Source organism: Protopterus annectens, chromosome 8.part1, assembly GCF_019279795.1.
Source record: "Protopterus annectens isolate FY-2018-M chromosome 8.part1, PAN1.0, whole genome shotgun sequence".
Classification (NCBI taxonomy): Eukaryota; Metazoa; Chordata; order Ceratodontiformes; family Protopteridae; genus Protopterus; species Protopterus annectens.
In genome coordinates, this window is record NC_056742.1 from 498,262,264 (window position 1) to 498,287,025 (window position 24,762).

At 44.8% G+C, this 24,762-nt stretch overlaps 1 protein-coding gene across 1 annotated transcript in view; it reads left to right on the forward strand.

The window, feature by feature from the left end:
• The window catches only part of LOC122810165 (cadherin-3-like), a 1,031,939-nt gene that overhangs the window by 91,782 nt on the left and 915,395 nt on the right, over positions 1-24,762 (forward strand). Inside the window, exon 4 of the mRNA XM_044081643.1 lies at positions 14,045-14,191. Within this exon, the coding sequence (XP_043937578.1) occupies positions 14,045-14,191 (147 nt within the window). The remainder of the gene's footprint in view (positions 1-14,044; positions 14,192-24,762) is intronic.

Genomic DNA, 24,762 nt, shown 5'->3' on the forward strand with positions numbered 1-24,762 from the left:
AGAAGCACCGTCACATCAATCAAAAAGAGATGCTAGCAGTAATAAATGCAATTACAGCTTTCAAGGACCTGCATCCAGGACTATTATTGATCAGAACAGACAACACCACAGTTGTGGTACATAAACAAGGAGGAACACATACCCCGTGTGCAGACTAGCCATGACACTTTGGAACTTGCCTCTGGAATGGCAAATCTAACCAAGCACAGTACTTGCCAGGTTTGGAAAACACACTGGCAGACTAAGCAGAAATATGACATCCACACGAATGGAAATTGCATCCTCAAGTGTTTAGAGATAATCCAAGCATGGGGGAGACCAGACATAGATCTCTTCGCCTCCCACAGGAATAATCAATTGGAAAAGTTTTGTTCAAGGACCTTCCATCCAAAGGCCTGGAGAGTGGACACCCTTTCATTCAGTTGGACAGCATGGACAGTTTATGCTTTCCGACCTCTGCCTCTTCTGTCCAAGGTGCTCTTGAAAGCAAGAACAGAGACCAAAGATGATACTGATTGCTCCAGACTGGCCAAGACAACACTGGTACCCACTCCTGAGGAGCCTAACACATACTCCTCCCTGGTCCCTACCCCTAATGCCTCTTCTGACTCAGCACAGCTACAAAACTCTTCAGTCAGCTGAAAACACTCAATCTCGCTGCATGGAAAATTCCTTAACACCACAACAGACCTTACTCCCCAAAGAGGTACGGGATCTCATTTTGGAGGCCAGAAGGACTCCACTAGAAAGGCTTACTCTGCAAAATGGAAACTGTTTTGCGCTTGGAATGAGAAAAAAGGCCAGGACCCTACAAAACTAAATTTGCCTCAGGTATTACAGTATCTAGCTGAGCTGCTGAACAGTGGATTTTAATTTTTCTCCATAAAAATCCATGCCTCAGCCATTTCTGCAGAATTCAACACTGATCCACCCTTATTCTCTCACCCACTCTTAAGACAGTTCCTCAGAGGGGATAAGAATATAAGACCACCAAGGAAACAACCAGTGCCAGCCTGGGATTTTAATTATATTCTAGAAAAATTAACATTGCCTTCCTTTGAACCAGCTGCCTCAACAGATTTGCAACATTTGTCCTGGAAAACAGCTTTCCTTCTGGCCATTACCTCAGCTCGTAGGGATGTTCATCTCACATTGCTGCAGTCCTTACACTTGGGTAGTCCGCTGTCCTCGGTCGGCCCGAATATCATAATGCGCATGACTGACGTCATATCCTCAGTCTTTTTTGCCGCATGGTCCGATGCAGAAGCAGTATTGCAAGTGCCGGTTGGCGTTCTGAAATTTTTCGATTCCAGAGTTTCAGACAGAGTCAAAGTTGGCTAAGTACCCCGTTGGGGAATATTTTGTTTTTTTCTTGCCTCAGTGGTTTAACGGATGTCAGAAAAAGTGAATAACTGCATTTCTTGTGGGAAACAGATACCGCATAGAGATTATCATACTTTGTGTATTCCTTGTTTAGGGCCTGAGCACGACGTTGTTGGGTGTCGCTCTTGTGCTAGATTCAATAAGCGCACTATAAAGAGGAGATTAGATTGTGCCAGGTTAGTCTTCGGGAAGCGGTGCAATTATAAAATGCCGTCGGATGCTCCGACGCCCGCTTCTTCGAAGAAGCGCAAGGGCAAAGCAGTTGAGCCTAGGCTAGAAGAACCGTCCATACCGGACGCCGGTTCTTTAGAGGTGTCGGTGGAGCCGGTGGTTCCACCGGAGGTTTCTTTGGGATCCCAGGGAGAGACCTTGTTATTGCAGGATGTGGCCTCTCAGGAGGCAGGTCAGGGTGATGGGGCTTCTCAGGTTACTATACTCCCCTCCCTGCCTAGGGTGGTTAGGCCCTCTCCTTCTGTTTCCAAGGCTTCTCCTAGAGGCAGGCCAGGTTTAGCTTCAGCTGGTGTTACCCCTAGTTCTTCTGGAACTGTGCCCAAGAAGCATATGCTTAAAATGGCAGAAGATTTGATTTCTTTGATTAGGGGTTCTTTGCCCCCTCCTAAGAAGAGACCTAGGGTGGAGCCTGAGCTAGGGAGTTTTGAGCAGGCTTCGGATGTTTCAGAGTCTTCGGCTGAAGACTTGCAGGAGTACTCTCCTTATTCTGATTCTGATGTGGATGATTCTACTCCTTCTGCTTCTCCTCCTGAGGATTTTTCTTTTTCAGAAACTCTTCATTCTATGAGGAAGCATTTTAAGTGGGAAGGTCAGGACTTCTCTGATTCCAGGAAAAGGCTTAGGGAATTTTTGTTTTTACCCCAGCATAGGCCTTTGGCTATACCTCCTGTTTTGGATGTAGTGGAAGATGTTTTTACAGAGGCTTCTCTTAATCCTGATTCTTTGCCTCCTGCTCCTGTTAAACCAGATAGGTATTACAGGGTGCCTGAAGTTCATAAGTATCTTTTTAAGAGTCCTAGGGCAGACCCAGAAACTGTTAGCCAGGGGCCTAAAAGTGTTAAGGCTTCTGTTGTCAAGAATCCGGTTCCTGCAGATAAAGAAGCCAGGGCCTTGGATAGATGGGGAAAGAAAGTTTATACTTCTTCCACTCTGGCTATGAGGGCTTTGAATTGCCAGTTTCACATGTTAAAATACCAAAACTATCTCCTTTCACAGTTGAAGTCTAAGGTTGATGCTCTGGCGGAAGGTATTGATTGTAAAGAGTTACAAGATTTAGTACATGTTTCTGAACAGGTGGGTAAGCATTCTTTGCAATGTGGTTTTGATGCTGTACAGGCCTCGTCTAGGGTGGCTGCCACTGGGTCAGTTCGCAGGCACGCCTGGCTGAGGGATCAAAATTTATCTGACCATGTTAAAACAAGGATTTTAGATGCTCCTTTACAATCTGATGTGTTTGGTTCTCCTGTTGAGGCAGTTTTAAAGAAAATGGAAGACAAGGCTAAGTCTATGCAGACTGTTAAAGATTTTTTGCAGGTTCAGCCTCCAAAGTTTAGTAGAAATTGGCCTGCTAAAGGGTGGATGTATCCTTCTTATGATTCCCAGTCTAGGGGTAGATCTAGACGTGGTAGGGGCAGAGCTCAGGGCTCTTTCAGGCCTAGAACAGGGAGTTCTCCTGCACAGTCTTCTGGTGAGGGCAGGGGTCAGTCCTTTCGTAAACAGACCCAATGACCTACCTTTTCAGCTGCCAGAGCCTTCTCGTCTGGCAGCACCTTTGGGAGGAAGGTTGGCACTTTTCAAAGAAAATTGGAGTTTAATTACCCAAGACAGATGGGTATTGGATATCATACACCAAGGTTACAGGTTTTATTTCCATACCTTGCCTCCTTTCAGAGGCATGCCAGACGTTCCTCCTCAAAGAATAGAGGCTCACAAGCAAATTTCTCTGTTACTTCAACTAGGGGCCATACAGCCGGTCCCTATGCCAGAAGTGGGCCTAGGATTTTATTCTCGCCTATTCCTAGTACCAAAGAAGGGGAACCACGTGGAGACCAATTTTGGATGTATCTATCCTCAACACTTATCTGGACATTCCCAAGTTCAAAATGTTGACGTTACAACAGCTTTTTACCTCTGCTGGGCAAAGATCATTGGATGGTAACTTAGGAACATGAAGGTACGCCTCTTTGAGATCCAATCAGACTAAGTTGCAGGAAGTATCTGCGTTTTCAAGCTGGGACTTCTCACTTTCAGTTCTCTGCATTGCCCTTTGGCTTATCTACTGCGCCCAGAGTGTTCACGAAAGTTCTGGCTCCAGTGATAGCTTTCTTCAGGCTAAAAGGAATACAGATCTATCCTTATTTGGACGACTGCCTGATTCTGGCTCAAGGAAGGGAAGAGCTTCTTCATCATTTGGAATATGTGATAGCAGTGCTAAGATGCCTGGGGTATTCTGTGAACGAAATAAAGTCCAGTCTAGTACCCTCTCAGGATATGTGCTTTCTGGGTGTAAGACTGAATACAGCATCCCAGATGGCCTTTTTAACCCCGGACAAACAAAAGAATCTTTCCCTTTACTTCCATCAACTATCGCATCAGTCCGGGCTGACTGCAAGGACAGTCCTTCAAGCCTTAGGGTTCATGGCATCTTGTATTCTGGTGCTTCCCAATGCCAAACTGCATATGAGGAAGCTGCAATGGTATCTCAAAAATGTATGGACACAGCACTGCCAGGATCTGGACACTGTCATTCGAATAATACCTTGCATTCAAAAGGAATTTTTGTGGTGGGCTCAGGAATGTCACCTAAACAAGGGACTCTCTGTGACCCGGCCAGAGGAGAGTCAGATTTTAACGACAGATGCCTCAGACAAAGCTTGGGGAGCTCATCTAAATGGAAAGTGGATACAAGACAAGTGGCCTGCCAGACTAAAACATCTACATATCAACCTGAAGGAGATGTTAGCAGTCCAGTTTGCATTAATAGCTTTCAAGGATTTACTTCCAGGGCAGGTGTTGATTCTAACAGACAACACAACTGTCATGTGGTACATCAACAAGCAAGGGGGAACACATTCTTATCCTCTATGCAGGCAAGCAATGATTTTGTGGGAGACTGCTCTCAGTTTACAGCTCAATCTTCAGGCAAGGTTTCTGCCAGGAGCACAGAACTCCTTAGCAGATGTGTTGAGCAGATGAATTATGGATCCCCACGAGTGGAAATTGGATCCTCATGTATTTCAGAAATTGACAGTGTCATGGGGAGCTCCAGACATAGATCTGTTCGCTTCTCCACTAAACCATCAGCTGCCAAAGTTTTGCACAAAAAGGTTTCATCCCACAGCTTGGAAAGTGGATGCTCTTTCTTTCAATTGGAGCAATCTTCATGTGTATGCCTTTCTTCCTCTGCCTCTCCTCCCAAAGGTACTTCTAAAGGTCAGACAGGACAAGCCAAGGATGATTTTAATAGCTCCAGATTGGCCTCTACAGCACTGGTACCCATTACTGAAGTCTGGTACGGAAGCCTCCATGGCCTTTGCCTTCGATTCCACACCTGTTGTCACAGGAGGACAGCCATTTGCTCAATGTCAAACTTCACTCTCTTCACCTAAGCCTGGCATATTCTGTTTTGAACCATAGAGGGTCTCAACTTCCACAACAAGTTTTGAATGTGATTTTGGAAGCTAGAAGGCCTAGTACAAGGAAAGTGTACGCAGATAAATGGAAGAGATTTTTATTTTGGAGTGCAGCAAAGGATTTTGATGTTTCTGAGCCTAATTTAAGTGTGGCTCTTCAATATCTTACTGAGTTACTGGACAAAGGTTTGTCCTTCTCTTCTATTAAGGTTCATGCTGCAGCAATTTCAGCTCACTATGAATGTGACCCTCCATTGTTTTCTCATCCTTTGTTCAAGCAATTTCTTAGAGGGGCAAAGAATATAAGACCCCCACGTAGAGCTCCTACTCCTGCTTGGGATCTCAATTTTGTGTTGGAGAAACTCACTCTACAACCTTTTGAGCCTGCAGCTACTTCTGAGTTGAAATATTTATCATGGAAGACTGCCTTTTTGTTGGCCATTACCTCTGCAAGAAGGGTTTCTGAATTGCACGCCCTTATGGCGGTTGAGCCTTTCTTGATTTTCCATAAGGATAGGGTATCTTTACGTACTAATCCTTCCTTTGCCTAAGGTGGTTTCTAGTGTGGCTTTAAACCAAACTATTCATTTGCCTACTTTTCATGCAAATCCCCAAAATAAAGGGGAAAAGATTTTGCACACTTTAGATGTACACAGGCAGTTGCGATATTATTTGGACAGAACTAAAGGGTTCAGGCAGTCTCAGCAGTTGTTTGTTTCTTTTGCTTTGAGTTCTCAGGGCAAGCCTGTGTCAAAACAAACTATTTCTAAGTGGATTGGGTTTTGCATTGCTTTCTGTTATTCGCATCATGGCAAGGAGATTCCAGCTGGGATTAGGCCTCATTCCACTAGGGCTACTGCCACTTCGACAGCCTTTTTGAGGGGAGTGGCAACCAAGGATATTTTGGAGGCAGCTACTTGGAGTTCAGTGCATACTTTCTCTAGGCATTATCACCTACCACTTTACTCTAAATCCAGGGATGGTTTTGCCACTGCTGTTTTGCAGGGCATTTTGGCAGCTCCTGCTTCCTTGTAGTTTGGCCATCCTCCCTTACCTCTGCTTTGGGATTCTACCCAAGTGTAAGGACTGCAGCAATGTGAGATGAAGAACATAGTACAGTTTTGTATCTACCATAAATGTAGATGTTCGAAGATCCACATTGCTGCAGTCCAATTTACCCTCCCTCCTTCCCCTCTGTAGTTAGAGGTGGTTGTGTGGGTTGGGTTGTAAATATTGTGTATATTGTACATATAATTAGTGCAAGGGTGGTTGGTTGTTTGCTGTCTTTTGGTTTTGACCTTTATTTTTAGGGTCTTCTGACATCTGGGGCAAGAAAAGACTGAGGATACGACGTCTGTCATGCACATTTGTACCCTGATGTCAGTCAAATGCGCCTTGACCGACGTCAGCCTTATACTTTGATATTCAGGCCGACCGAGGACAGCGGACTACCCAAGTGTAAGGACTGCAGCAATGTGGATCTTCGAACATCTACATTTATGGTAGGTACAAAACTGTACTTTTCGGAACTACAAGCCCTCAATGGCTGTGCAGCCCTTTCTCATCTTCCATCAGGACAGGGTTTCCCTTCGAACCGACCCATCATTTATGCCTAAAGTGGTATCCAGGGTAGCTTTAAATCAAGCCATACACTTGCCTACCCTTTACCCCAATCCTCAAAACAAAGGGGAAAGGCTGCTACACTCTTTAGACATCCATAGGCAGCTACATTATTTGGACAGAACAAAGCCTTTTAGGAAATCAGAACTTTGTGTCCTATGCTGTAGGAGCTCAAGGGAAGCCACTGACCAAACAGGCAATGTCAAAATGGATAGGCCACTGCATACGGTTTTGTTACTCCTATCATGGAAAATCTGTCCCTACGGGCATCAGATCCCACTCCACCAGGGCCACAGCTACCTCTACAGCCTTCCTCAGAGGAGTTCCTACCAAAGATATTTTGGAGGCAGCCACTTGGAGTTCTGTACATACCTTCACAAGACACTACCACCTGCCTTTATATTCCAAAAGTAGAGCAGGCTTTGCTACTGCTGTGTTGTAGGGCATTCTGGCTCATCCCAGTTTTACCTAGTGCCTACCACCCTGTGCGTAGCTTTGGGATTCTACCCATATTTTATTATTTCCCTCCCTCCTTCCCCTCTTGATAAAGGCTTAGGACCTAACCCCTCTTCATACAACCTGTTTGGGTTCTCCTATGGTATATTTGCTTGCAACTACTGTTTTTTGATTACATTGCATTGCATGTCGATAAATATAATTTATGTATTTCCTTCCTACTGGGGGCACCTGACATCTGGGACAAGAGACTGAAGAAAATGGCGTCGGCTGTGTCTTACATACTCCTGCCTCACTGACGTCTGGAAAAGAAGCGACAACAGACGCCAGACCTGGACTTTGGAATTCGGCCGACCGAGGGACCGCCTGACGGCAGAGAACCCATATGTTATTACTGCAGCTGTATTAGCACTCTAACATCTACATTTATGGTAGGTACAAAACTGTACTTTTCTCCACCTGGCCAAGGACAAAATCCCCATGTTGCATAGGATGGGCTTGGTGACACAAGACAAGGTCTCGCTCATTTAATCATTTCACCAATTGACTGGGTGATGGTTTTAATTCCTTTTAGCATTTTTTCTGAGTACTTGCTCAGTTTTACAGGCTAGAAAACCAAATGCTAGAACATCTGGTTTCTAAATGGAAAATTTTTCTTTATGGTTCGACACAACCAGGATACCCTTTGTGGGCATTTCTCTGGTTATTTATCAAAGTTGCTCAACTGTAGTCTGGCTTTTTTTTTTCTATAAAGGCCCATTTTTCAGTCATTTCTGCTGGTCTGCCTTTAGGTCCTCCTAGTTCTTCCAGATTCTGAAGTCATGCAGATTTTCAAATGTGTCCTTCACATTAGGCCTCCAAGTAAACTTATTCCTTCTCCCTGAGACTGAAGGCATGTTCTTAAAGTAGACTCTCCTTTCAAACCTGCAGTCAGTTTCTTAATTTTGTAGTTGGAAGACTGTTAATTGGTAATGACTTCTGACTAGTGTTTCTGAAAGACTCATTATGACGGCTCCTCCCTTTTGAGTTCATAAGGACAAGGTTTTTGCTTGAGATGAGTCCATCTTTTATGCCTAATGTAGTTAACTCCTTTACCTTGACAAAACTAAGGATGTTAAACTTTGGCAAACCAAGCTTTGTAGGAAAGCTGATCATCGTGTTTCACTGTTGCAGTCATTACTCTTGGGTTATCTTGCTGGCAGGCTGCACTCAGTTGGCCAGAATTCCAAAGTCTAGGTCCAGCATCAGTTGCTGTCGCCGCTTCACTGATGTAAAGTGTGCCAGGGGTGTAAAAGATGCAGTAAACGCCATTTTCTTCAGTCTTTCTTGCTGCGCGGTGCCCGAAGTAAAAGCAGTTAGCAAGTGCTGGTCGGCTGACTCCTGAGATTTTCAAATCCGAATTTCAGAACCGAAGTCTTCATTAAAGCTGAGTACCCCATTAAATTTTTGTCTTGCTCCAGACCGATGTCAAAGTTAATTGTATTTCTTGTGGGAAGCAAATACCTCAAGGATTTTCACTCTTACTATATTCCTTGCCTAGGCCCTGATCACAACGTTGCTAGCAGTTGGTTTTGTGCTAGATTTAATCAATGCACTATCAAGCATTGGTTCGATTTTGCATTTTGTTACTTTGGCCGAAGATTTAATTATTTAATGCCGTTGGACCAGCCGACAACCAGAGTTTATAAAAAATGTAAGGACAAGGAAGGATAGGCATCAGAGGTCCAAAACAGACTAAGCCTCTGCTAGGCCAGTAGTCTGTTCTGTGAGGCACTTTCGCAGCCTCTGGAGCTTTACCTCAGAGCCACAGGCTGCTTCCGACTCCCACGTGGAGCCAACTGGGCCTCTGTATACTCTAGGTATTGGACACACTGAAGTCATTCCCTCGGATGGGTCCGGAGCCGCTGAGCAGGCATCTGCTTCTGAGGGTGTCTTCAGACCTACACAACTAATATATTAAGCCATCTTCAGCTTCAAAGGCAAAGACTAAAGCAGCTCTAAAGACAAACAAGTACAGCATTCTCCTACTCTGACTTCAATGCCTAAAACACAGATGCTTAAAATGGCCGAAGACCTAATTACTTTGATCAGGGGCTCCCATTCCCCTCCTGATAGAGGCCTAGGCAAGAGACAGTATGATTCCTCTTCTGAACAGGATTACTCCATGCTTCCCTATGAGGATTCTGATTCAGAAGAATCCATTCCTTCAGCCTCTCCTGAAGATTATTCTTTTGTGGAAACCCTGCATACCATGAGGGAGCATTTCCACTGGGAGGGCCAAGATTATTCTGAATCTAAAGGCTCACTTTCTGCTACTTTCTCAGCACAGACCCCTTGCTATTCCACCTGTTCTAGACATTGTAGATGTATGTATTTTCAGTCTGGCCTGTTCCCTGACTTTATCCCCTGCACCTGCTAAGCCAGACGGATACTACAGGGTCCTGGATTCTCAAATTCCTATATAAAAGCCCTGCAGCTGACCCAGAAAGTATCTCAGGGTCCCAAAGGGGTTAAAGCTTCCACTACAAAAAAACCCTGTCCCCTCTGTAAGGACTCTAGGGCTCTAGACAGATGGGGGGGGGGGTCTACACTTCTGCTACCCTGGCTATAGGGGCTTTAAATTGTCAGTTTCATATGCTTAAATATCAGCAATATTTAATGTCACTGCTTAAACAGAAATTGTTGACAAATACTGAATGTTCAGAGAACAAGGAATTGCAGGATTTATTGCATGCAGCTGAAGTGGGAAAGCATACATTGCAATGTGGTTATGATTCACTGGAGGCCTCTTGCAGGGCCACTGTTACAGGTTCTGTTATTAGAAGGCATTCTTGGTTAAAGGAACAGAATCTGCCTGATCATGTTAAAGCAAAATTATTAGATTCACCATTACAGCATGATACTTTGGTACTAAAGCAGAAGAGGTGTTGAAAAAAATGGAGGATAAAGCAAAATCCATGCAGACAAGGATTTCTTATAGGTACAGCCACCCAGGTTTAGCAGGAACTGGCCTTCTAAAAATTGGTCCTTTCCAGTGTCTGACAGACCAGAGGCAGATGCAGACATCCCAGAGGCAGATCTCAGCACCAAGGCTCATACAGGCCTAAACAGTGGGGTGCTCCTACCTCCAAAAGCAGAGAAGACAAATTACAACCTTACAGGAAACTGTCCCAATGACCTTCCTCTACCAGATCCAAGCACTTTTCTTTTGGCAAACCCCTTGGGGGGGAAACTAGCACTTTTTTCATCAAATTGGCAAATGGTTACCCAAGACAAATTGGTCCTGAACATGGTGTCCCAAGGCTACAGGTTCCATTTTCTCACTACCAAGGTCAAAAGGTATGCCAGACTGGCCACACTCGGTGGGCAGAGGCACAAAAACAAATTAACAGCCCTCATGGACATGTACCACCACAACGGCAGGGGCAAGGATTTTACTCCAGACTATTCCTGGCACCCAGGACGAAACCTGGAGACCAATACTGGACCAGTCTATATACTAAATATGTTTCTAGAAATTCCAAAATTCAAGATGTTTACACTACAGCAGCTACTGCCCATGTTGGGCATGAAGACTTGGTTCATAACTTTGGACCTAAATTAGGCATACCTGCATGTCCTAATCGGACAATCTTGCAGAAGATACCTCAGATTCATAGCTGGCTCAATGCATTGCCAATTCTCTGCACTGCCCTTTGGCTTATCTACTGCGCCCAGGGTTTTCACAAAATGCCTGGCACCAGTAATTGTGTTTTTGCAGGCAAAAAGGAATTCAAATGTATCCTTACTTGGATGACTGTGTAATTCAAGTGAAGAACAAAGACATTCTTCTAAAGCATCTGGCATTTTGTAAAAATTAATTGGCCTAGGGTACACAGTAAACAAAGAAATCAAAGCTAGTGCTAAAGAGATAATATTCCTGGGTGCAAGCTTAAATACAACTGCCCAGATGGCTCATCTCACACCAGACGAGCAAAAACTGACTACTTCAAGAAATTGGCAACAAAAACCCACTTATCTGCAAGGAAAATCCTGCAGGCCTTGGGTTTCATGGCATCTTGCATTCCACTAATTCCATGTGACAGACTGCATATGAGGAAACTACAATGGTATCTAAAGTGTTTGGACTCTGCATTGCCACAGCCTGGAGACAGTAATTGCACTAATTTCCTGCCTGCAACAGGAGTTTCGTTGGTGAGCAGAAGCTCGTCACCACAAGGGTCTGCCATTCAGTTTACCCACAGCCAGACACACTGAACAGATGCATCAGATTATGCCTGGGGGGCCCATATGGTAGGAAAATGTATTCAGGGCACATGGCCTGCAAGCCAGATGCATCTTCACATCAATCAAAAAGATATGCTAGCTGTTCAAAATGCCCTGACAGCCTTCAAGGACCTGCTTCACCCAGGACAGTTACTGAAAGACTGACAACACTACGGATATGTGGTACATAAACAAGCAGGGAGGTACACATTCCTACTCCCTCTGCAGACTAGCAATGATCTTACGGGACAGCATTGGCTTTTCAGGTCCACCTGCAAGCACAATTCCTGCCAGGAAAAAAAATACTCTGGCAGACTAAGCAGAAACCTCATGGATCTCCACGAATGGAAACTGGATCCACAAATCTTCAGCATAAGGAAATGGATGCCCAGCCATCTATTTGCCTCCCCTCAACTGCCAGTTGCAGAGAATTTTGTACAAGGATTTATCATAAGCAAGCATGGAAAGTGGATGCCCTATCCTTCAGCTGGAAAAATCTTAACTGTATATGCTCCCCCCACACACTGCTTCTCCTTCCCAGGGTACTCCTAAAGGTCAGAGTAAGCCAAACAACGATACTGATTGCACCAGACTGGCCACACCAGCACTGGTACCCAATCCTGAAGAGCTTGCCTCAAGGTCCAGCATGGATAGTGCCTCAAACTTCTCACTTGCTGACCCAACAAAACAATCAGATCCTGCACAGCCAACTCGGGACCTTAAATCTGGCAGCATGGCTGATGTAGCCATTCAGAAAACTTTCAAAAGCTGTTAATGGATGTCATCATGGAGGCCAGGAGGCCCAGTACCAGATATGCAGAAAAATGGAAGAGATTCTGTGCTTGGAACCAGGAACAGGGCATTGACGTGTACCAAATATGCCTCAGATTTTATAATACCCAACTCAGATGCTAAACGAAGGCCTTTCTCATATATTAAGATTCATGCCTTTGCCATTTCAGCCCATTAACACTATGGAACCACCTATCTCTTTTTTTTTTTTTCTCATCCTTTAATAAGGCAATACCTCGGAGGGGCCAAAAACATTGGGCCTCCAGGGAGAGCACCAATTCTGGCTTGGGACCTCCATTATGTTTTGGAAATACTAACACTGCCTCCTTTCGAGCCAACATCAACAGATATAAAATTATTATTCTGGAAAACAGCTCTGCTCCTATCAATAACCTCTGCAAGGCGAGTCTGAGTTACAAGCACTCATGGCTGTGGAACCTTTCCATCATTTTTCATCCAGACAGGGTTTCCCTGAGGATAAACCCTACATTTATGCCTAAGGTGGTGTTCAGTGTGGCCCTCAACCAAACCATTCACTTGCCTACATTTTATCCAAATCCACAGAACAAGGGTGAGAATTCTGCATTTTTTGGACATAGGCAGTTGCGCTTCTACTTGGACAGAACTAAAGCTTTCAGAAAGACTGAGTAACTTTGTCATATGCTGCAGGATCACAAGGAAAGGCCATCTCAGACCAGACTATTTCTAAATGGATAGGCCATTGCATCAGTTTCTGCTATATTCAACATGGCAAATCAATGCCTAAGGGCATTAGGCCTCATTCCACCAGAGCAGCAGCCTTCCTCTGAGTACCAACCAAAGATATTTTAGAGGCTGCAACTTGGAGTTCAGTGCACACCTTCACAAAGCACTACCACTTTCCTAGCAGGCTTTGCCACTGCAGTTCTGTAGGGCATCATAGCCCCTCTCAATCCTGTTTAGCCCAGCCACCCATCCTCAGCTTTGGGATTCAACCCAAGAGTAATGACTGCAACAGTGAAACGCTATGAACATAGTACAGTTGTGTACCTACCATAAATGCAGATGTTAGTGTATTCACTGTTGCAGTCCAGGTTACCCACAATCCCCCTTTTCTTTGCTGGGACTTATCTGTACTTCTCTATCCTATACAACCAATTTGGTGTATTTGCTTGTAGATTAAGGAAAGGTTTTTCTGTATGCATTTTTATTGGCATATTTTTCAGCCTATCAGTTTGGGGGCACCTGACATCTGCAGCAAGAAAAACTGAAGAAAATGGCGTCTGCTGCATCTTTTATACTCCTGGCGCACTGACGTCAAGGAAGATGTAACAGCAACAGACACCAGACCTAGACTTTGGAATTCTGGCAGACTGAGGGTAGCCTGCCAGCAGGATAACCCAAGAGTAATACTGAAACAGTGAATACACTAATCTACATTTATGGTATTTATGGTAGGTACACAACTGTACTTTCCCCCTCAAGGAAAACTGCAATAATGACCTTGGAAGGACATGGCACAGTTGGGTAAGTATTCCTTGTCCTGTTCCTTCTTTCCTCTCTGATTGGTCAAAGGGGCATGTTTTGAGCTTTAATGTACATGTGTATGTAGTTCTGTTCTAAAAGTATGTCCTGAGGTCTTAGCACATGCACTTCAGCTTTCAGGCTAAGAACATGTCAGACGTGCGTGGAAGGGCCCTGGGTTTGGTATGTTGGCCAGATGTACTGCTGTCCTTGGCAGAATCCCTCTAAGTAGTACAGCAACAGTGATTGGGTAAGTTCTTGCACAACTCTACATGTTTGGAAGGCTTTTGTGGGTTTTACCATAAAATAGTTTTGTCACTGTCCTGCAAACAAGCTTTTATTGGTTCTCTTTGCAAGTAATTTCATTTTTTTTCTTTAAGCTGGAATCTCCTAAAATATCAAGCCTCCCTGTTTTGACTTTTCCCAAGTTTAACTCTGGTCTGAGTCGACATAAGAGGGCGTGGGTTATTCCACCAATGAATGTTGCTGAGAACTTGAGGGGCCCATTTCCTCTGCAGTTGGTTCAGGTAAGAATTGACTAACATTAAACTTAAGTCCTTTAACACAAATTTGAGACTACTTTAATGTGAATTTTAAATTGATTCAGTTCTGTGTAGTTTGGTTTTGGGCTAATGTGGACATTAAATTTTATAGCAGAATGTCAAAGGCCAGTTCTGTGTCGTGTTGGATATTCCCTTTGGAGTTGGACTGTGTTGCTGGTCTCAACGTGATGCTGAAAGAATGTAAAAGGTTCAAGATTCCGAAGCATTTGGAGATGGCTGCTGTACTTTTAAGAATGTATGGCACTTCTAGTTGGTGTGAGACATACTAAAACGGTCTAAAAGATGTGAGATCCAGAATAGTCCAGCTTGCTAGTTTTCAAAGCTGTAAAGCAGTAACCGAAAGACAATGTGGGCATACACTGAGGGAACTGAATTCTACAAATGTTTTGCTGTCCTTTCAGCTGAATTTACACTAAAAGTGAACTCTTGCAGATGTTCGTGTTACCCTGCTGCAGTCATCACACTTGGGTTATCCTGCCATCAGGCAGTCCCGCAGTCGGCCAGAATTCTAAAGTCTTGGTCCGGCATCTGTTCCTGTTGCTTCTTCCCTGATGTTAGTGCGCCAGGGGTATATAATGAGACATCTGATGCCATTTTCTTCAGTCTTGCCACGTGTTGCCCAAAGCAGATTGCAAGTGACAGTTGGCAGACACCTGAGATTTTTTAATCTAATTTCAGTCCGAAGTCTTCAAAAGCGAAGTACCCCATTGGGGAACCTTTTCTTGCCTCAGTCAGATGTCAGGAAAAGCCAACAATTGTATTTTTTGTGGGAAGCAAATGCCTCCATAAGGACTTTCATTCTTACTGTATACCTTGCCTAGGCCCAGACCACGACGTCACTGGTTCTGTTTTGCACTAGGTTCAGTAAGTGAACTATAAAGCGACGTTTTGATTTTGCTCAACACTACGTCTGTAGGAAATTCAATTATACTATGCCGTCGGAGCAACCAACTACCGGCGTGCATAAAAAATGTAAAGATAAGGATAGGCAGCCTAGATCCAAGCCAGACTCCGAGGCCTCAGCTGGCCCGATCGCCGGTTCTTTGGTTTTCAGCGAGGCGCCTATGCAGCCCCTGACTACCGCAGGTTTGGAACCCCAGGCTGCTTTAGATTCGCTAGAGTACTAGGCCGACACAGCCATTTCCTTTGGGCCCTACCGACAGCATTACAGAGGGAGAAGCCAGTGCTATGGAAACTCCTTAGGCTTCAGAAGGTGTCTTCAGACTCTCACTAAAATCTTATGCTAAGCTTAAGACTCCTTTAAAGCCTAAAAAGGCTGTTCAGTCCCCAGTTCAAGGCCCCATGCCTAAGAAACAGATGCTTAAAATGGCTGAAGATTTAATTAATCTAAGGGACTCCCAACCCCCCGCCCCCCCAGACAAAAGGCCAAGGCAAGAGGAGTATGCCTCTTCTGATAAAGTTTCTATTTCCTCACTCCTCTGAGGAGCAGGATTACACCCCCCCCCCCTTATGAAGATTTTGATGCTGAAGACTCCATTCCCTCAGCATCTCCCCCTGAAGATTACTCCTTCAGGGAAACCCTTCATACCATGAGGGAACACTTCCACTGGGAAGGTCAGGACTACTCTGACTCAAAGAAAAGACTCCGAGAGTTTCTTTTACTTCCCCAGCACAGACGACTTGCTATCCCTCCAGTTTTATACATTGTGGATGATGTCTGCTTGGAATCTAGTCTAAATCCAGACTCTCTGCCCCCCTGCTCCAGCCAAACCACAGTACCAGACTCTCAAATTCCTTTATAAAAGCCCAGTTGGTGATCCAGAGACCTCTCAAGGTCCCAAAGGGGCTAAGGCTTCTATGGCTAAATCCTGTGCCCTCTGAAAAGGGACTCCAGAGCACTAGATAGGTGGAAGAAAGTTTACACCTCTGCTACTCTTGCTATGAGAGCACTAAATTGTCAATTTCACATGCTGAAATCAGCAATTCCTAATGTTTCAATTAAAACAAGATGAGCACACACAAGTCTGAATTCAAGGAAATGCAGGATCGGTTGCACGCAGCTGAACAGGTGGGCAAACACTTTACAATGTGGATTTGATTCATTGGAAGCTTCCTGCCGAGCAGCTGTTACTGGGTCTGTCATACGTAGACATACTTGGTTGAAGGAACAAACCCTGCCTGATAATGTTAAAGCAAAATTACTAGAAGCAACTTTACAGCAGGATGTCTTATTTGGGGTCAAGGCAGAAGAGGTTTTAAAGAAAATGGAGGATAAGGCAAAGTCTATGCAGACTGTCAAAGATTTCTTACAGGTACAACCCCCTCGCTTCAGCAGAAATTGGCCAACAAAAAATTGGTCCTTTATAGCTTCTGACAGACCACAGAGGGGCAAATACAGGCACCAAAGGGGCAAGAGGTAAAGCACAAATCCCTTACAAATCTAGTCAGTGGGGCACTGCAACACAAAGGGCAGGAGAAGACAGGCCCCAAACTACTAGGAGACAGACACAATGACTTAACCCTCAAATCTGCCAAGAAAAACTCTTGGCAGCTCCCTTGGGAGGAAAATTAGCACTTTTCGCAGACAACTGGCGCATAATCACAAAGGACAAATGGGTCCTAAACATTATCTCACAAGGATACAGATTCCATTTCCACACTTTGCTGAGGAGAAAAGGAATGCCAGGCACAAAAACAAATTGCAGCTCTCATGGATGAGAGCCATTCAACTGGTACGTACATAGGGACAAGGATTTTACTCGAGGCTCTTTCTAATCCCCAGAAAGAACAATGCATGGAGACCTATTCTGGACCTTTCAATTCTAAATACCTAATTGCAAGTTCCAAAATTCAAGATGCTTACACTACAGCAGCTTCTTCCCATGTTTGGCAAGAAGGCTTGGCTAGTAACAGACCTCAAGGAGGCATACCTGCATGTCCCCATCAGACAAAATTGCAGAAGATACCTCCACTTCATTGCAGGTTCAACCCATTACCAATTCTCTGCACTGCCCTTTGGCTTATCTACTGCACCCAGGGTCTTCACAAAATGCCTGGCACCAGTAATTGCCTACTGACAAGAGGTTTTCAAATATACCCATACCTAGACAATTGCCTCATCCAAGCAGAAAGCAAGAACTTTTTCTTACATCTGGCATTTGTCAAACACCTAAGTTGCCTAGGGTACACAGTAAATGAAAAATCAAAACTAGTGCCCTTACAGACCATGACATTCCTGGGTGCCAGCTTGAATACAATAGTCCAGATGGCTTATCTCATGCCAGAAAAGCAACTACAACTGCATATGAGGAAATTACAATGGTACCTGAAAAGCATATGGACTCAACACAGCCACAGCGTGGAAACAATGATGCATCTCATGTACAGAATGCTCTGACGGCCTTCAAGGACCTCTTGCATCCAGGACAGCTCATACTAAGAATAGACAATACCACAGTAATGTGGTACATAAGCAAGGGGGTACACACTCCTATCCTCCTATGCAGGCAAGCAATGACCTTGTGGAACAGCACTGACTTACCAAGTTCTATTACAAGCACAATTCCTGCCAGGAAAAAACACATTGGCAGACGACCTAAGCAGGAACATCATGGATCCTAGAGTGGAAACTGGATCCACAAGTATTTGCAATGATAACTCAAAAATGGGGACTCCCAGACATAGACATGTTTGCCAGCCCCCAAAACTATCAGATATTGAAATTCTGCACAAGGGCATTCCACCTTCAAGCTTGGAAAGTGGACGCACTCTCATTCACTTGGAAAAGGTTGACAGTATATGCCTTCCCTCCACTGCCCATTTTTACAAAGGTGCTGCTGAAAGTCAGATTAGAGGCCACAAATGATTCTCATTGCACCAGACTGGCCACGTCAGCATTGGTATCTAGTCCTAAGGAACATGGCCCATGGTCCACCATGGATTTTACCACATATTCCTCACTTGCTCTCCCAGCGAGACAGTCAGATTCTACACAGCCAGCTCAAGACTTTAAACCTGGCCACATGGCAAATTACCTGAACAACCAGCCAACACCTCTTCCAAAGCTGTTATGGATGTTCTGGAGGCCAGGAGGCCCAGCACCAGGAAAACCTGTTCAGACAAATGGAACAGTTTCTGGGCCTGGAACCAGGCTAAAGGCCAAAATCCACTTGATCCAAACATTGCTCAGATTCTGCAATATCAAACTGAGATGTTGCACAAAGGACTTTCCTTTTCATCCAAGATCCATGCCTCAGCAGTTTCTTATTACAACACAGATCCTCCTTTATTCTCACATCCACTCCTAAAACAGTACTTCAGAGGGGCTAAGAACATAAGACTGCCAAGGAGAGCACCAACACCTACTTGGGGTCTCAACTTTGTCCTGGAAAAGCTTAACACTGCCGCCCTTTGAACCAGTTTTTTCAGCTGATCTAAAATTTCTTTCATGGAAAACTGCCCTGCTACTAGCTAACTTTAGCAAGAAGTCTCAGAGTTGCAGGCACTAATGGCAGTAGAACCTTTCCTTGGTTTTCACCAAAACAGTCTCTACGAACTAACCCTTTATGTTAAAGGTGGTATCCAGTGTGGCCCTAAACCAAACCATTCATTTGTCCACCTTTTTCCCTAATCCACAGAACAAAGGAGAGACTCTTGCACTCTTTGGACATTCACAGGCAATTATGTTACTACTTGGATAAGACCTAAGGCTTTCAGAAAAACTGACCAGCTTTGTAGCCTATGCAACAGGATCACAAGGAAAGGCTATTTCTAAACGGACCATTTCTAAATGGATGGGGCATTGCATACGATGTTAATCGTGCGTATAGCTGCAGTCATAACAGATGGGTTTTCCTGACGTCAGGCGGGTCCTCTGTCAGCCAAATTCCAAAGTCTAGGTCCGGCGTCTGATGTAGTTGCTTCTTCCCTGACGTGAATGCGACAGGGGTATAAAAGCCAGCCAATGCCATTTTCTTCAGTCTTTCTTGCTGCACTGTGCCCAAAGCAGAAGCAGTTCGCAAGTGCTGGTCGGCCAGCTCCTGAGATTACGAATATTTTTCAACCAAAGTAGTCTTGAAAGCCAAGTACCCCGTTGGGGAAGCTTTTCTTGCCTCAGACCGATGTCAAAGTTAATAATTGCATTTCATGTGGGAAGCAATACCGCATAAGGATTTTCATTCCCTCTGCATTCCTTGCTTAGGCCCAGACCATGACGTCTTGGCCTGTTTTTGTGCTACATTCAACAGACTCACTAAGCGTTGGGCGGTGTTCGCCCAACACTTTTTTGGCTAAAAGTTTAATTACATTATGTCTGAAACTCCGACTCCAGTTTTGAGCAAAAGACAAGATAAGGACTGACATACGAGGTCCGTGACTTCTACAGACACCACGCTAAAGCTGACTACAGGTGCTCCGGTTCTCAGTGAGGTGCCTACACAGCCCCTGACTACCGATGACACTTCATTAGCAGTGTCGTCTGTGCCAGAGGTCGCAGGCTCTTTGGCCCACACTCTGACTACAGATACCGAAGCCCCTCTTGGTGGTGAAATTATTTAGACAGGCCTGCCATCTCTCAAGGTGTCCAGGCCTTTTTCTATTTAGATTTCATTAAATCTAAAGCAGCTATGCATACTAAGACAAGCTCCACAGGAACCCTCTCAAGGCCCCATGCCTAAAGCAGATGCTCAAAATGGCTGAGGATTTGATTACTCTTATCAGGGGTTCTCAACCCCCCTCGGACAAAAGTCCCAAAGTGGAGGAAGAATACCCTTCCTCGGACCAGGCCTCCATTACTTCAGAACATTCTGAAGACCAGGAACAATCTTACTCCCCTTTTGAAGATTCTGATGCAGAGGAATCCATCTCCCCCCACCCCCCAGGGCTACTTTTTTGGGGAAACCTTGCGTACCTTGAGGGAACACTTCCAGTGGGAAGGCCAAGATTACTCAGACTCCAAGTAAAGGCTCAGGGATTTCCTCTTGCTCCCTCAGCACAGGCCTCTGGCTATCCCTCCTGTCTTAGACATACTAGATGTGCATTCAGAGGCCAGCCTTAACCCAGATTCCTTGCCTCCAGCTCCAGTCAAGCCTGACCGGTATTACCAGGTTCCTGATTCACACCAATTTCTATACAAAAGCCATGTAGCTGACCCAGAAACTATTTCACAGGGCCCAAAGGGAATTAAGGCCTCCACTGCCAAAAATCCATTGCCTTCAGAGAGATTCTAGAGCTTTAGAAAGGTGGGGGGAAAAAGGTATACACATCTGCCACCTTAACCATGAGGGCATTAAACTGTCAGTTCCATATGTTAGTATCAACAGTTTTATCTCTGTTTGAAAAGCAAAATGTCACAACCTGAACAACCAGATTTGAAAGTTGCAGGATTTGTTGCATAGTGCAGAGCAAGTGGGTAAACATACCTTGCAATGTGGTTTTGATGCTTTAGAGGCCTCTTATAGAGCTGCTGTTACAGGATCAGTCATACGTAGACATGCTTGGCTCAAAGAGCAAACCTTACCAGATCATGTCAAAGCTAAATTACTAGATGCACCTCTTCAAAAAGATGTATTGTTTGGTGTTAAAGCTGAGGAGGTATTAAAGAAAATGGAGGAAAAGGCAAAATCAATGCAAACAGTGAGATTTCCTACAGGTACAACCTCCACGTTTTAGTAGAAATCGGCCTTCAAAAAATTGGTCCTTTCCAGCCACGGACAGACCTTAGAGGTAGATACAGGTGCCTGAGGGGTAGAGGGCAATCTCAAGTATCATTTAAAGGCAGACAATGGCAAGCACCTACACCAAGAGGTGGTGAGGATAGTTCACAGCTATTCAGAAAGCAGAACCAATGACCTTTCCCTTTGCATGTCAAGCAAGGCTCAATTGGCAGCACCTTTAGGTGGAAAACTGGTGATGTTCTTCATTCCACATTGCTGCAGTCCTAACCATTGGGTAGTCCGCTGTCCAGTCGGCCCGAATACCAAAGTATATGGCTGACGTTGGTCAAGGCGCATTAGACTGATGTCAGGACGTCAGGGTACTAATGCGCATGACAGACGTCATATCCTCAGTCTTTTTTGCCGCATGGTCCGATGCAGAAGCAGTTTTGCGAGTGCAGGTTGGCGTTCTGAAATTTTCTGAAGTCGGAGTTTCAGACCGAATCAAAGTTGGCTAAGTACCCCGTTGGGGAACATTTTGGTTTTTTCTTGCCTCAGTATTTAACCGGATGTCAGAAAAAGTGAATAACTGTATTTCTTGTGGGAAACAGATACCTCATAGGGATTACCATACTTTGTGTATACCTTGTTTAGGGCCTGAGCACGCGTTGTTGGATGGCGCTCTTGTGCTAGATTTAACAAACGCACTATTAAGAGAAGGTTAGACTGTGCCAGGTTAGTGTTTGGGAAGCGTTGTAATTATAAAATGCCGTCGGATGCTCAGGCGCCGCTTCCAAAAGTGCAAGGACAAAGCAGCAAAGCCTAGAGTTGAAGAACCGGCAGTCCCGGACGTCGGTTCTTTAGAAACTCAGTGGAGCCGGAGGTTTTGCCAGGAGTTTCTTTGGAGTCTCAGGCAGAGACTTTACTGTTACAGGATGTGCCCTCTCAGGAGGTAGGCCAGGCTGAGGGGGCTTCTCAGGTAGCTGTACTTCCCTCTCTTCCTAAGGTGGTTCGAGCCTCTCCTTCTGTTTCCAAGACTTCTTTGAGAGGTAGGCCAGGTTTAGCTTCAGTGGGGGCTTCTCCTAGCACTTCAGGTTCTGTGCCTAAGAAACATATGCTTAAAATGGCAGAGGATTTGATTACTATGATTAGGGGTTCTATGCCCCCTCCTGATAAGAGGCCTAGGGTGGAGCCTGAGTTTGAGAGTTTTGAGCAGTGTTCAGAGGCTTCTGAGTCTTCGACTGAAGACTTGCAGGAGTATCCTCCTTATTCTGATGTGGATGATTCCACTCCTTCAGCTTCTCCTCCTGAGGATTTTTCATTTTCAGAGACTCTGCATTCCATGAGGGAGCATTTTAAATGGGAAGGCCAAGATTTCTCTGATTCCAGGAAGAGGCTTAGGGAATTCTTGTTTTTACCCCAGCATAGGCCCTTAGCTATACCTCCTGTTTTGAATGTGGTGGAAGATGTTTTTGCAGAGGCTTCCCTGAACCCTGATTCTTTGCCTCCTGCCCCTGTTAAACCTGATAGGTACTATAGGGTGCCTGAAGCTCATAAGTATCTTTTTAAGAGTCCTAGGGCAGACCCGGAAACTGTTTCTCAGGGGCCTAAAGGTGTTAAGGCCTCTGTTAAAAATCCTGTTCCTCCTGATAGAGGCAAGGGCTTTGGATAGATGGGGGAAGAAAGTGTATACTTCTTCCACTTTAGCCATGAGGGCGTTGAATTGTCAGTTTCACATGCTAAAATATCAGAATTATCTCCTTTCACAATTGAAATCTAAGGTGGATGCTCTGGCGGAAGGTATTGAGTGTAAAGAGTTGCAGGATTTAGTTCATGTGTCTGAACAAGTGGGTAAGCATTCCTTGCAATGTGGTTTTGATGCTGTGCAGGCCTCCTCGAGGGTGGCTGCCACTGGTTCTGTTCTTCGCAGGCACGCCTGGTTGAGGGATCAGAATTTAGCTGAGCATGTTAAGACAAGGATTTTGGATGCTCCTTTACAGTCTGATGTGTTTGGTTCGCCTGTGGAAGCAGTTTTAAAGAAAATGGAGGACAAGGCTAAGTCTATGCAGACTGTTAAAGATTTTTTGCAGGTGCAACCTCCAGTTTAGCAGAAATTGGCCTACTAAGGGATGGACATATCCTGCTTATGATTCCCAGTCTAGGGGTAGGTCTAGACGTGGTAGGGGCAGAGCTCAAGGTTCTTTTAGGCCTAGAACAGGGAGTTCTCCTGCTCAGATTTCTGGTGAGGGCAGGGGTCAGTCCTTTCGTAAACAGACCCAATGACCTGCCTTTTCAGCTGCCAGTACATTCTCATCTGGCAGCCCCTTTGGGAGGAAGACTGTCTCTTTTCAAAGAAAATTGGGATTTAATTACTCGAGACAGATGGGTTTTGGATATCATTCACCACGGTTACAGGTTTTATTTCCATACCTTGCCCCCTTTCAAAGGCATGCCAGACGTTCCTCCTCCACAAAGGAAAGAGGCTCACAAGCAAATTTCTCTGTTACTCCAAATAGGGGCCATTCAGCCAGTCCCTGTACCAGAAAGGGGCCTAGGATTTTATTCTCGCCTGTTCCTAGTACCAAAGAAGGGGAACACGTGGAGACCAATTTTGGATTTATCTATCCTCAACACTTATCTGGACATTCCCAAGTTCAAAATGTTGACGTTACAACAACTCTTACCTCTGCTGGGCAAAGATCACTGGATGGTAACTTTAGATCTCAAGGAAGCTTACCTTCATGTGCCTATAAGACTAAGTTGCAGAAAGTATCTGCGTTTTCGAGCTGGAAATTCTCATTATCAGTTCTCTGCATTGCCCTTTGGCTTATCTACTGCCCAGAGTATTCACAAAGGTTCTGGCTCCAGTGATAGCTTACTTCAGGCTAAAAGGAATTCAAATCTATCCTTACTTGGACGACTGCCTGATTCTGGCTCAAGAAAAGGAAGACCTTCTACAGCATTTGGAATATGTCATAGCAGTGCTAAGATGCCTAGGGTATTCTGTGAACGAAATAAAGTCCAGTCTAGTACCCTCTCAAGACATGTGCTTTCTGGGTGTGAGACTGAATACAGCAGCCCAGATGGCCTTTTTAACCCCGGACAAACAAAAGAATCTTTCCAGTTACTTCCATCAACTATCTCTTCAGTCCGGGCTGACTGCAAGGACAGTCCTTCAAGCCTTAGGGTTCATGGCATCTTGTATTCTGGTGCTTCCCAATGCCAAACTGCATATGAGGAAGCTGCAATGGTATCTCAAAATGTATGGACACAGCACTGCCAGGATTTGGACACTGTCATTCAAATAATACCTTGCATTCAAAAAGAATTTTTGTGGTGGGCTCAGGAATGTCACCTAAACAAGGGACTCTCTGTGACCCGGCCAGAGGCGAGTCAGATTTTAACGACAGATGCCTCGGACATTGCTTGGGAGCTCATCTAAATGGAAAGTGGATACAAGACAAGTGGCCTGCCAGACTACAGCATCTACATATCAACATGAAGGAGATGTTAGCAGTCCAGTTTGCATTAATGGCTTTCAAGGAGTTACTTCTTCCAGGGCAGGTGTTGATTCTAACAGACAACACAACTGTCATGTGGTACATCAACAAACAAGGGGGAACACATTCTTATCCCCTATGCAGGCAAGCAATGATTTTATGGGAGACTGCGCTCAGCTTGCAACTAACTCTTCAGGCAAGGTTTCTGCCGGAGCACAGAACTCCTTAGCAGATGTGTTAAGCAGACAAATCATGGATCCCCACGAGTGGAAACTGGATCTTCATGTATTTCAGAAATTTACAGTGTCATGGGGAACTCCAGACATAGATCTGTTCGCTTCTCCACTAAACCACCAGCTGCCAAAGTTTTGCACAAAGGGTTTCATCACACAGCTTGGAAAGTGGATGCTCTTTCTTTCAG